Raw genomic sequence first — 15,320 nt, 5'->3', positions numbered from 1 at the left:
TTTATTCATTAGTAATAGTAATTATCTATGATCCACACGTGAAAAAGGAAAAATGAAAGAAAGAGATGTTAGAGTTATGTAGGTAATTTGGAGATTGTATAAAAATATTAAGGCCAAAAACGTAAAAATGTGATCAACTTAAAACAGCTTATAAGCTAAAAAAAAAAAAAGCATCTCTACCTCAGCTTTTAACTTTTGACCTAAAATAAGTTTTTTTAAACTTAAAATAAGTTATTTTGAGTATTGTCAAACAGCTAAATAAGTCAAAAACCAGTTTTTAAGTCAGTTTGACCAGTTTTTAAGCTGAGCCAAACAGGCTCTAACACTTGTCTATTGCCTGTTTGGCCAAGCTTTTAGCTAACTTAAAAGCATTTTTTAAAAGAAAAAAGAACACAAAACTGATGTTATAGAATCAAATATAATTACAATTATAACAAAGGAGACGTAACTTGAAGTCATGTAGAAGAAACATATAGATACCAATCAATCAAGTGAACCTATAAAGTTTACACTATTGTGAATCTATAAAGTTCGAAGTTTATTTCTAAAAAAATTAAGAAAGTTATAGATATATACCGTTCAGCCGACTAGTTTACTAAAAAATAAATGTAACATACACACTATTAAGTATATATGTTGTGTATTAGTATATGATGTTTAGTAAAGTATACACGACTTATACATTGTTTGTATTTTATAAATAAACTAGTTTATCGAAGTGTTTAGGGATCGTAATTATCCCTAATAAAGGAATATATATAACTCCTCTTATGTGGCTGAGGAAAAATTATGTTATAAGAAACCAATGAACTATTTGTACTGAGACAGAATTGAATTAGAAAGGAAGCCGGTGCATGCAGGGTACGTGGAAGGGCCGCACCTGAAGCAAGCATTCAGTGGTTGGTTCCGCTGCAGCTCAAACAATGACTTGGAACTTACACGGAGATAAGTTTACTATTGCTCCAAGACTTCCGTTCTGAGGAGAAATGAATAACGAGTAAGCATTCAAGTGTTTGAAATAATACAGAAAGTTGGTAAGACACAAAAAGGCAGTCTTCACACAGAGAAATGAGAAGTAAAATCTCCATTGTTTCTCAAAAAACAACTAGTTTCAAAAAGTTGTTAGTTCTTGAGCATGCTTTATGTTGTTCCCTGAAAATCCCTCTTTCAAATATGCAATTATTTACGAGACAAATAGACATAATCAAGGCGATCAAGGTTCAACTATGATCGATACTGATTGTAGATACAATCTTATTCTCCTGGAAAAGAGAACGCTGAATTTGACTACAAATTATGTGTTCATATCACAACTAAACTGAAATTCCAAATGTGATAGTCGTTATGAAACACCATATTAGCAAGAGTCTAACACGCACCCACCAACATTTTTGAAGAATTTGAGCAATAGAGGCAAGAGTAACGCATCGAGTACATAGAAAGCTTCCAAGTACTTGGTACCCATGGTTCGCATCTTAAACTCGACTTATCCCAAAATCCAATGAGATCATTAAACAAGCAGGTTCATTGAGTGGATGCTACCCAATATCAGACAAACTATCTATCTAATAATGCGGAAATGGCATGTTTATTCTCTATTCAGATTCCTCTGATTGAAACAGATGAATGTGAACAGAAACAGATACAGCAAGATTTGACACGAGAGAAGACGACTAATATGATAAATAGGCATGCTGAAAACAATAACATTACCTTCCAGTGTACATCAATAGTCTCGTAAAGTGGGAAGCAAATAGAAAATCAACCGAAGCTTTCAGACTTCAGATCCAACAAAGTTTGTATTCTTGCACCATTTGCTACTCTGGATGGTTACTTGAGATGAAATTAATGCAGAAAGAAAATCAACCAGCTCGTGGAGTTGAAATCGATCATGGAGAACATAATTGCTCCGGCTCGTAAATAAAACATAGGAGACTTTAGTTTAAATCTAATAAAACTTCAGCAACTCAAGAAAGAAATGCAGGTAAACAAAGCAAGAAACACTTGCTCTATATTAGAGAACCAATTTAAATTAGAACTATTGGGGCAAATCTTCAAGACATATATAAACCTTCTTGTTTTCCCAACGGGATAGCTAGAAAGGTGTGGCTAGCTCGTTGTCAGCTTGAAATAAGACTAATCAGATGTCTCAAAATTGGTTTTCTCGCTTTCTAAGGCCAGATAACTGACAGGGTATCTATATGCTTTATCTTCTAAACTAATAAGATTCAAAAAGAATCACAAGTAAAGCGAATATAACCACATCTTACCTAATCTGATGCAAAATTAAAGCTGATAGGTGTCGTTAATCTCAGATGCTGCAGTGTAACTCCTTCCTCCTCCATGTTGAAGCAGCACATGATAGAATACGGCATCATGTCATCCATAAATGTATGATATACTATAACATTTTTAACAACTACAGTTTAATCTTCTGAGTGGTACTGAGGAACTTATATAGCATGAAGATCATTAACGTAAATAATCATCAAATACTCTTTCTGTTGAAACTTTGAGCTGTTCCATTTCGAATCTATGGCACACATCGCACATTTATACATAGAATAAACATCAAGCTGTAGCAAGATTATCTGGTCCATAACCAATCTAAGAAAGCTTGAGTATAGAAATTTAGAGTTCTATCCTCCTTATACGTTCGCCTCCACAGCATTTCATGTTTCAACTTCACACTGTCCCATGCATTAGTTGATCAGTCGACACGTGTAACCAGTAATGCAATAAATGAACCATTTCATTTTATACAGTATGGTGTCAACTCAATCATTGAGATGTCGAAAACATCTAATTATAGCACCCATTCAAGATAACACAATGTAAGTTGAGTAATAAATTGAAGTCCATAGCAATCTTTTGAGTAGGAAAGTTTAAGCTCACAACTGATATAGTTTCAACAAATTACAGAATTGAATTCAACGGAAACCGCCATGGTTTCCTTACAAAACATTCATGTGGAACTACAGGTTTTCATAGTCCACACTGATCCCCTATTATATCTTGTTACAATGTGATCAAAGCAGCTTATTGTGAGGTCTGCAAACAACAGAACAAACCCCACCAAATTCATCATCACAAGCAACAACTTCCCCTGATGCTTGTGTTTCGTGTTATCGTCCCACAGCTTACAACACCAAAACTCGGTGAACGTAAACTCTTGACAAATGAGATATAGCAAACAAACCTAATCCTAGCAATAATTCATGAAATTGAACAAGCCCCTAGTTCATTTCTCACTCACTAGAACCTAGCAACAAATTTCTCATCTAACACAAACAAGAACATTAAAACACATTTATACGATATATTAACAACAATAACGATAACAATAACAATAACAATAATCATATCTTCAACGTCCGTCGTCGTCTCTTCTCCCGGAAGAGGGCTGTGGAGGACCTGATAGAGAAGCTAGCAAATTGAGATGCCCTTGAGTCATTGGTAAGTAATTCCCAACTCTAGCAGCTGAAGCCTCACCCATCTGCTGCTGAAAGAATCTAGAACTCTGCGAACTTAACGCTGCCGCGGCTGCAGCTGCTGCAGCCGCGGAGGTTGGCACCATCATTTCAGGTGGCGGTGCCGCCGCAAAGCTCCAAATTTGACCAAAATCAGGCCTAGCTGGAACAGCCCAAAACCCAGCTGTGGGACCCACAGCAGTAGCAGCTCCGGCAGCCACAGCTACATCATCCTTATTCCCATTTTCAATGTTTTCGTCATCTGACCGGAGACGTTTCCCGAGGATAAACGGCGCCGGTGAAATCATTTGTGATGATTTCTGATCAAGTGGAGCGGAGAGTGATGAAACAAGAGATGCAGTTGAGTTCCGTACCGATACAGATACAGTCGAGAAACTAGCAGGAATAGTACCAGTACCAGTAGCAGCTATAATTGAAGGCTCAGCTTGACGAAGCAGCCATTCAATAGTTTGTCCATCGGATTTATGACCCAATTCACGAGTAAGCTGAAAAACTCTTGCCGCACATACAATTGGCATCCTTATACGTCTTCCTCTACCATCAACCTTACTATGCCGGTCTTTTACCGGCGGTTTTTTCACTGTTAAAGCACCATTTGTACCAACCCCAGTAGGCGCCTGTTGTTGTTGCCTCTGAGGATCAATTATAGCTCCATTTCCCTCTGCAGACGTCGACATTAGAAGCTCAAAACACTAGCAGCAAAAACGGTAGTGGTGGAAAATTACTAGGATTTATCAACAAACAAAACCCAACAATAATCGAAAATCAAATCCAAAATAGAGTACTAATACGGGAATTGTGAGCTGAATTGAGCAAACCCCAACAAATAAAAAACAACAAATAATTGAAAATCAGGTCCAAATAGAGCACCAATATGGGATTTATGAGCTGAATTGAGCAAACCCCAACAAAGAAGAAAAACAACAAATTCACCAAGCTCTGGAAAACAGAGCTCAATTAAACAAAACCCCAAACAAAAGAAGAAAAAAAACTTTTACAAATCAATAAAGCAGGTTCAGTTGAAGTTTCAAGTAATAGAAAAAGCTCGATTCATGGAAGCAAAAAAAAAAAAAACAGAGCCCCAAAACAACAAATATGTAAAAAAATACAAGATCCACCACTCTTGTAAAGTATAGCAAGAGAATGAGAGTAGAACCAAAAAACAAATAGTATGTAAAAATAGTAGAGATACAACAATGGAGGGGGAGGGGGGAATAGGACTAATGATTGAGAAGCAGGAACTGGTGGTGACAGGAAGAAGGTCACATGGGTGGTGGGGACATTAGTACTACTCTCTTACACATATATTCACAGCTCATCCCTGCTAGCAATCCAGTACAGTACCCACTACCCTCTTTCACGCGCTCACTCCCCTCTCTCTCTCTCTCTTCAATCTTCACATTCACACAAAAATTTTCACCATCTCTTTCCATTTTTCACACTTCTCTTTCCGTGGTTTCTTTTCGTCGGTCGGTCGACGTTCGATTAAATTTGAATTTGCGCTCTCTTAATTAAGAACGAATGAGTAACTCATCACTATATCATAATTTTTATCGGTCACTTTCTTTGGATGTACGAAAAAACTCCAACTTTGAAAATGTATGTTTTTTAACTTGATCTTAACTGATAATACATATTTCAATTCATTTTTATTGGCATGAGTATGACCGAAATTCATGAGACACGCCTTAACTAAACTAAGATCTTACTACCCCTTTAACATTTTCTTTTTTTTGTAATTTTGTGCACAACGCCTCAATTGTGTGGAGCCATGGAGTGTGTCACGTAAGACAAAAGGTGTATATAATTAAGCAAAAAATAAGTTCAGAGGATAATAAGACATTAGTTTAATCAAGGTGTGCCTCTGAAACTTCGATCATAGTCTAGAAGGGTACTTGTGCATGTGCATTCTCCCTTTTTATTGTGTTTCATGAATACCTAACTACACATAAATTTTGAAGAAGTATTTATACATTTAAAGTTTTAAAATTTGACATAGAAGAAATTAGTTAAAGCGTCTAGATGTTGAATATTTAAAATTGAAGATTTATTTAACAAAACTAAGATTAAGTTTAATGTATTTTTTTTGCTAGATTTTATTTGTACAAGTCATTCATAAATTTTTAAAATGCAGTGTATTCTACTTCCTTTAATGTTCTTTATAGGAATATTGTGAAACTATATACTGTCATTTACATAACATAATACATATCTATGTGTATTAAAAAAAAAAATTAGTTGCTACTATCTAAATCAACTTCACTTATTCACCATTATTGGAGTTTCAAATGACTATCGAAAAATTAATAATTTTTTTTTTTTTCGAAATTAATATTTTTGAAAAATTCTAAAAGAAAATGTATTGGGAAATTTTTTGATCTTTCTAATTTCTTTCTACTAGAGTTCTCTCTATGACATATTCAAACTAAGGTCTTACCACCCTTTAACATTTTCTTTTTTGTAATTTTATGCATTTTTTTGAGTTACGTGGCATTCAAATATCTCTTACATGTCTCAATTGTGTGGGGTCATGGAGTGTGTCACGTAAGACAAAAGATGTATATAATTACAATAAAAAAATAAGTTCATAGAGATAATAGGATGTTAGTTTAGTTAAGATATGTCTCTAAAACTTCAATCATATTCTAGAAGGATAGTTGTGCATTCTCCTTTTTTATTGTATTTCATGAATACCTAACCGACACATGAATTTTAGAGGAGTATTTATACGTTTGAAGTGTTAAAACTTGACATATTGAAGTGTTAAAACTTGACATAGCAGAAATTAGTTAAAGTATTTAGATGTGTATATTTAATATTTTTTTTAAACATAATTAGTTGTTAGTCTCTCTCATACTTTGAAAACACATATATTGAATTAATAAGTTAGTTTTAAATGCACTTATATTTGATTTTACATATATTTAAGAAAAAATATATCGTAAAGTCATTCGAATGAATCGAGTTTACATTTCAACTAATTAGACAATTTATTACTCTGTTTTTCTTTTTTTTTAATCGCTCGAGTTACTTAAATATTAATTTAATTTATTCCGATAATTTCATTAATAGTTACTTATGTATATATATATATATAATACCATCAAATTGTATTCATACAATATCAATTAAATTAGATTTTGTATTCATGTGAAATGTACTCAAGAAAGAAAAATATTATTAATGAAAAAGGAGAATGAAACTTAGGTATATAAAATTCCCCATTTTATCATAATGTTATCTTTTAGGGAAAAAATAGGGAGAATTTAAGCTTTAAAGGTTGTCAGAGTGGGTCATATTAATCCGTACTGTGGACCAAAAAAGTCTCCATAGAGGGAAATTTTAATTTGAAGCTAAATTTTTTAATACATATTTTTCCTATTTTTATTTAAAAGTTTAAAAAAAATAAAAAATTGGTCCCCCTACATTTCACTATTTAATTATTATTGTTGTTAGGTTGGTGGGTCCCACAATTTGTTTTAAAAGTATGGCCCACAAAGTTGTGTATATTTTTTGATCAATAATTGGGTTTGTTGAGGCTTGAGTTTTAAAATGACTTGACTAGTCTACTTATTTAATATAAAAAAAATTGAAATAAATTATAAACCAAAATGGTCAATAAAATGTTGCATGTGTTCCAACATGGTGGTTAATGTTTAACCAAAAGTAAATAAGCTTTGAACACTTCATGTCTATCACAAAGAGGAAAAATGAATAATTTTTATGCGGACTCTTTATTTTCGATGCAAATGGTATATTTTATTTGTATGTTGTCATGTAATCTTTGTTAAGTAATACGTATTATTGTATCAACGTAAAGTTGAGATTAAATTATTTAACTTGATGGGAATAGAAAATATGAGAAAAAACAAGAAAGAGACTTTGAAATATAAGTAGTAGATTATTTTAAAGTAGACTTTTCATTCATAAGATATAGATGATTGATAGAATTTTATAATACGTTATCGAATAATTCTAATTTCAAGAATCTCAAGTTCGCATGCTTCAAGCTTTCAGACGAGCATTTGATATTATGTTTTGAAGAGGATCGAACTCCTACACTTTTTTTGCTTACGTAAAGGTAAGATGATCTGAGTATGTGTAGAGGAGGTGTGTCAATGCTCCAGTTAGGAGATGTGAGAGATTAGTTGTAGCATGTAAGGGCTAACTTGAAAAAGTATTGGGAAGAGGTGATTAAACATATGAAATGACGCTACTTTATATTACAGAATTCACTTAAATAGGAAGAAGTTGAAATCACGTATTAGAGTAAAAGGTCAGTAGGGATAGAGTGTTGTCTTGTTTAAGCTTGTTAATGCATGTTGTAGCACTAGTCGTACATTTGTTGTAGCTCTTAAGTCTTATTATATATTGTTTATAGTATCTCTATTATTATCACACTGATTTGTTGTTATTTATTTTTCTTGTGCAGACACTACAAGTACGATCTTTTATTAACCGTTATGTTTTCTTCTTTTATTAGTTGTTGTTGATCAGTCGAGGGTCTTTTGAAAACATCTCTCTACCCCCACGGAGTACTGATAATATATGCGTATATTTTATCCTCATTTAACCCTACTTAATGAGATCTCACTGAGTATATTATGTTATTTCAAAAGATAAAACAAAATAGGTAAAAAAAAAACTCACATATTTTTTTTAAAAATATTTTTCTTTCGTAACGAACGCATCGAAAATGCTAAATAATTTGAGCCTATTTTTAACATAGAATTGGTTATAGCAAAATTTGGTATTGGATGAAGAAATTTGTCATGGTTGTTAAATTGTCAACATCAAAATTTCAAATGGATAAGGCTCGTTAAAAAGGAACTATTATTATGGATATTAAGTCATAATACACCAATAATTATTTTTTAAGAATTTGATTCCTTCTACCTTTATGTGCCTAATTGTAATTAAAAAATTAAATAATTATATATGACCAAATGCCTACTAATTCATTTATATCAAATTGAATTTTGTAGGTAGTAAATGGGATAATTAATTAATTAATTATTAGATAATAATATGCATGAAAAAAGACACGAGAAAATAACAAGAAGTCACTTACGTATGAAAGTAGTTTTCAAAATAAAATTTTAAAATATAGTTTTAAACCAATAAAGTCCAAACAAAAGTATATTTTAAATAAGATTTTAAAATAAATTAATTTCCTTTATAGTCCTTCAATAATTGAGAAGATTCTATTATAGTCATTTTTAATTTCTTTCACCATATATAATTATTCAAGTATTGAGAAGATTCTATGAAAAATCACTTTTTAATTATTTTTTTTCTTTACTATAAGATTATTCAATTTTATGTTTTATAAAATCTTTTTCCCTAGCTAGATTTATTAATTTACATGCCATGTCATAATAATTATTTTTATATTTTATGTCAAGGAGAATAAAGGTTACATGACATGTTATTTAAGAAATCTCATAAGAGAATGAAGTTTTTGTAAGACATAATATTATAGTTAGAATGACTTTAATACCAAAAAATTCAAAAAAATAATTTTAAAACTTAGATAATTATATTGAGAGAAAAATTTAAAATATAACTTTAGTGAAACCTTTACAATACTTAAATGATCCTTTAATCAATTAATTCATTTTATTTTAAATATATCACTAATATAAAATGATAATCGACTTCAAAAGTTAACTTATGAAGGAAGAAAGGAGACTAATTTATCATTCTTTTTTTACTATTGAAAAATTTCTTAATGCTTCCTGCACGTCCAGATCTCATTAACTAGAGCGCGAACAATATAATATAAGAATCTGACTCTAGTATTATATAAAAATAGATCTTAGAATAAAATTTAATCCCAAAAATAACTTATAAAAAGAAAATTATCCAAATTCTATATAAGGAGATCAACTTCGTATCGTTTTCGACGTAGACTTCTTAACCATAAGAAATCATTTTTCTTTCAAAATAAGAATAAAAATATATAGTGGATTCATGGATATGATGTAAATTTTATTAATTGATTTGGAGCCCAAATGTCAGAGAACTCAATTTATTTATTTTTGGTCCCAACTTGCAATGTTAAATAAAGCAATTTCCCTTTAAAGAGTGAAATAAGATTTAAAGTATTATATTATTGTTACTCCAATTGTATTATCTGTTCCCCAATTTAGAGACAAGGCAATTACAAAGTCATTTATCATTTTCTTAAAATAAATAACCGGAAAAAAAAACATTTTTAATGGGTGTCTAATAATTAATAAGCCTCTATTTTTAGTTATTTTGAATTTTTTTTATCTTTTTAGAGCATGAATAAATGTTTCAATGTGCAATTATATTCAATGTCCATATTCAACTCCCCTTTTTCTCATAAATTTTGAAGTTAAAATTAACTTTGTGCTTTAAAATTATAATTTTTAAAATTTAAAATAGTATTTTGTACCTATATTTGAAAAAAAAATTAAAATTTTATGATTAAAAATATCAGCAATTGAAGTATGAAATAACTTTTAAAAACTTATTTCAGCAAACAAAACTGAGATAGCCGAGTGAATTGGTGATGCGTGGAATGATTGAGTTCTTTGTCAATCAGACCTTCAAACTTTGATTTTTTTTCTTTAGGTATCTGTTACATTCGGTAATGTGTCAACGTGTCCTTTTTATTACCAAACTGAGATGAACTTGAGAGTTAAGAATAGTAACTTTTGGCGATGCTCTTTCCAATTAATATTGATTGAAACACGCTTAGACGATTATCAGAAATTGAGATGCCACAATTAGAAGAGAGAAACAAAGCATTCAAAAAATATTTGAAAATCAACCTTTAGACTTATAATTAAATTTTATGACATTTTTACATTTCATTAAATCACTAAAGGCTTGAATTCTTATTGTTATCCCAATCTTCTATGATATCTAAAAAGGAAACAATAAGACACTCGATATAATCTTTATTTCATCGTAAATATGAAATAGTAATTCCACAATTTTTATACAAATAGTAATTAAATTTTTTTTAAAATTAGCCAATACATCAAATTAAATATGAAATAAAGGTAATCTTAAATTTTATTTCTAAATTATTATTCTTTTTCATTGGATGTTTATTACCCATCGTCATGAAGCGACTCAATTCGAATTCACACTAAAAATTCTCACATTTGAAGGTAAAACGTTTCGTAATAAAGACGATTCCATATTTCAAAGAAACTTAATCTCGAAACATCTGATTAAAAATAAATAAATACTTATTAGTTTCAACTCCAATGTAATCCTGCTTATTAATGATTATCCTTATCACACGTATCAAACGAAATAATCAAATAAAATCGAAATTCATATACATCAAGGGGTATTTTGGTCATTTTCTTCTCTCAATTTACCACGCAATAGCAAATAGGTAAGTCGTGTCCACACGCGCCAACGAAAGCGCGTGGAGAAGTCTTTGCTGAAATTGTTTTAATGCACTCAGTAGACAGTGCACAGTACTCAGAGGTGACTCATGTAATACAATTTTCCCAAATTAGACATACAAAAACATGAAAATTACGTAATTTGCCACTATAAGGTTCACACGTACACATAGCTCGTATACGGTTAGTCGGTTACATGTAAAAACAAGGAAAGTAGACGTACAGCACGTGCGGTATAATGACGTCATAATTCCATTTATTAGGTCATAATAACAAGAAAATATTTTATTTTTTTTATAAAAATGATATAATAAAACAATCTCATCTAGTGTTTGATAGTGGTTACAAAATCAAATTATTTTTTTTTCTTTTAATAACCCTTTTTTATAGTGTCGCTTTTGTTATCGGTATTTTCTTTTAATCGTGTTTCATTGAATATTTTTTTAAGTCAAAATATGTCAACCAAATAAAAATAGAATTAAGTATAATATTATTAATGTTAATAATATCATAATTATATTTATATTTATGTCGTTAACAAGCAGAGAAAAGAAAAGAAAGTATATCTAGAAAAGAAATACCAATTTTTTTATGTGTATTCATCTCAAAATGATGCTAATTCTTTTTCTTTTATAATAACTTTTTATTTATCTTGTTGTTTTTTAAAATCCTAGTTGGATTACATTTTATTTGAGGCGAAAGTATATTAAAAACTTTTCGATCTATAAAAATAATGTTAAAGTATGCATATATGTTATTATTTTCAGATATCGTATATGAAATTAAACTTAATATGCGCTCTCTCTCTCTATATATATAGATAGATAGATAGATAAGAAAATTCATTTGAAAGTGAAGCACTCCCAATAAAAATAAATTTGTTACGTAAGTGCTAAGTTTAAGCTTGATTTCTCGATTAAAAATGAAAGGAAGGTTACACATATTGGAATGATATTAGGTGGAGTTTATTAATATCATAATACATTATCAAAGCAACTAAAATGATGGAAATAACTCAAATGTAAATAGGTTTGTTATATATTTTTGTTTAAATTAGCTTAAGTAAGTGGATTTTAGAATTTAGTTTGGAAAATATTTTGCTTTCATATTGGAGCCATTATTTCTAATGATATAAGTACTATGAATTTGGCAAAATGTGAAAATAAAGATGTGTGGTCTCAATCTATAAAAATAAACTATAGACAAAATTGTTCCACAAATTGAAAAGTCTAAAGCTAGCACAAACAAAAGTGCACAAGTACCACCTCAAATCTATGTTTGAAATCTCAAAGACATATTTATACTATGCTAAGGTCCTATTATCCCCCAGAACTTATTTTATTAATAATTTTCTACCCCTTTTAGGCCTACGTGGCACTATTTCGTGGGCCCACCGATGGTTGACTTTTTCTTTTAAAACTAGTGTCACGTAGGTCGAAAAGAGGTAAAAAATTACTTATAAAATAAGTTTAGGGGGTGATAGGACCTTAGTATAGTATAAATATGTCTCTGGGATTTCGGGCATAAGTTGAGGGGATACTTGTGCATCTTTCCTAGATAAAATGTACATATTACTTCTTATGATATGTGAGTCTGACTCTTAGTTGATTTAACAAAATTTAAGAAATCACGGGCTTTAACCGTATTAACAAAAGTTATTGTATTTTTATAAATCGAAAGATATTCATTTAGAGAAAAAAAATTATTTTGTTATTTTTTTTAATTTTTTCACCAAAATGCACTCAAAGAAATTTCAACAATCTTTCATATGTAACTTCCATTAATTTAGATATTAAATTATCAATAAGTCTATGTCCATAAGTATAAAGACCAAAGAAAATGCATCAAATGCAAATAACATGACCATTAAAATCATGCAAAACGTGTAACATATATATATATATAATATATATATATATATATATATATATATATATATATATATATATACTTTAAGTTATATTTAATTCGATAAATTAAACACTATATTAATTTTATTAATTTTATGATAACTCTTACAAAATAATTAATAAATGTTGACTTAGTTATGTGGAATATATGTTGAATAAAATTTCCTTTTGGCTGACCAATCCTGACCCTTATAACGAGTTAAATTAAATACATTGTTATAGACTTTGAAAAAGCAAATTAATTTTTAGTTACGATTTTAAAATAATAATTTTTTCCATAACAATCACGCTCTATAAAAAGTATTTTCTTTTGGCAAAAAAATAAAAACTAGAGAATTAGGTCGTGTTTTTAATTTTCTTTCATGTTCGATTGATCAGAAAAATAAGATGGAAAGTAAGAAAAATGCATTCGATAAATAATATTAATTATCTTTATTCGGTCTGTAAGATATTTTTTACAAAGAAATTAATTTATTTTTTTTGAGGAAAATATTTTTCACGAAAAATATTTTTGATTAGTAGCAACGCAACTTAATTAGGCTGTACTTCAAAGTCTTAATGATTTAATTCTTTTTTTTCTTCTTATCAATGATTTAATTGACCGACATAAAAGAAACAAAAATTAATAAAACCAACTAAGTACAATTATTGTTTAAAAGGAAACAAAGAAACAAAAATTATTAATGTTGATATCATTTTAATTGATTAACTTAATTAAAACAAAGAATAATAATACCCTACATAACTTTTTCTTCAATCATTTTCAATTTATTAAAACAGCATAACAAATGCTATGATTGTTTCTTCACAAACATAATTTTGAAAATTGTTTAATAATAATATTTTATTTAACTTTATGAATTGTCTTTGTTTTTAATTTAATTGAATTAATTAATCTTTTAATTAAGGGCGGCTAATGACTCCGTGTAATGCGGTGTTTATACAGCTTAAAAGATTATACTCTATGATTACCATGCAATTATTTAAATTTAATTTAAGCACACGAGTGCCTATATTCCACATTAGGTTAATACACTTTTTCCCAAAAAGAAAAAAAAAACAAATCAACTTTTTGATTGTCAATCATGTAATGAGATTAATTCATTGCTTTTACAACGTCAGAATTTGAAAATTATGAATTTTATGCTTTTCACGAAATTTATAACGTACGAATTCACGCTATCATCAATACAAAAATAAAATTTAAGCAAAAATTATTGTTTCGGTCTAAAGTCATGGCTAATGATCTAAATCCGCCCTGACTAAGAAAGAATAATTAATCACACCATTCTTTTTTTTTTTTTAATCAGAGAACTCAAGTTTGATCCTAAACAAAAATGAATATACACTTGTATTTTCTTAATGAGCTCATTTGACGCCAGTTGAAATTAAATTGGGAAAAAAAATTTCAAATATCAAACAACTAAATAAAACGACAACAAAAGAACACTTATTTAAGCTTAGTCTAACCACTACAATAATGATAATGATTAATATTCACTAAACGACGATGCAAGATCTTTGGTAAGGATATTGGTGTGCTTTTTATGGGAGTTGATAATATTAATTTTTTATAAAGTAAATGATAAGACATTCCCTTTCTAATCCATAGTTTAATATTGAGATTATGATCTGTGAATCATATTATATTTGTACTAATTAATTCCTCAAACAATGATTTGTAGGGCCCTATATAAAAAATGGGTCAATATAAAATATTCCTCGAATTTTTTTATTTGTTATGATATGGGCATCACCTTATTAAGTGCCTATTTATGTGGGCCTTTATTTATCTATTTTCTGGGCTAAAATTCTAAAGCAACAGGCTATATATAGAAAGGAAAAAAGGTAACAAACGTACTCCTTCCGTTTCTTTTTATGTGACACCATTCAAAATGGAACAATCGAGGCACCTATTCATTAAGTTGACGTCGAATCATGTATTTGATAGCCACACCTATTCATACCTGATTGAACGTCAATTTAACGAATGAATAGGTATGGCTATCACACAGATGATTCGACATCAAATGAACAAATGAATAGTTTAGTAACAGGAAAGAGAGCAAGACCTAAGAGACTCACTGCTATAATAGGCATAAGCGCTACGCTACACTTCATCACACAAGCCCCCATAGAGATAGGTACGAGCCAAGAGCTATCCTAAACCAGTTTAGGACTATCAGAGTTGCAGAACAACGATATCAAGAGCAGACTTTAGTGAAGGCTGAGGCTATCTGGGAAGTGTTTGGCTAGAAAGCACGGGGATTTGTAGCGAATGTACTGCTACTTCTCATGCAGTAAGAGTGAATACAATGTAGCTACTAATGAAAGAATTGCTTCTACCAAAGTTGTGTTGGTAGAAGCATATTTTTACAAGTACGCTTCTAACATATAGTAAAGTACACTGCAAAAATGGGGTCTAAGACCAGACCAGCAGGGGTTCAGCAGACGGCACTCAAGAGTCCAAACACATAGCAAAAATGTTATGAAGTTCAATGCATTTTGAATGCCATAACCACACAATA

The 15,320-nt window shown here is 29.9% G+C and overlaps 1 protein-coding gene across 1 annotated transcript; it reads right to left on the bottom strand.

The window, feature by feature from the left end:
- Positions 1-2,842: 2,842 nt before the first annotated feature.
- Positions 2,843-4,765, bottom strand: TCP14 (TCP transcription factor 14). The gene has a single exon (NM_001306211.1). The coding sequence runs from the start codon at positions 4,166-4,168 to the stop codon at positions 3,368-3,370; it is 801 nt and encodes a 266-aa protein (NP_001293140.1). The 5' UTR covers positions 4,169-4,765; the 3' UTR covers positions 2,843-3,367.
- Between the last annotated feature and the right edge of the window lie 10,555 nt (positions 4,766-15,320).

Source organism: Solanum lycopersicum, chromosome 4 (assembly GCF_036512215.1).
Source record: "Solanum lycopersicum chromosome 4, SLM_r2.1".
NCBI classification, from domain to species: Eukaryota; Viridiplantae; Streptophyta; class Magnoliopsida; order Solanales; family Solanaceae; genus Solanum; species Solanum lycopersicum.
The sequence above is the reverse complement of the archived record's forward strand: the minus strand, read 5'-3'. Positions and strand labels throughout refer to the sequence as shown.

Coding starts and splice junctions, on each gene's coding strand:
- TCP14 (NM_001306211.1), bottom strand. CDS start 4,168: ATGTCGACGTCTGCAGAGGGAAATGGAGCTATAATTGATCCTCAGAGG.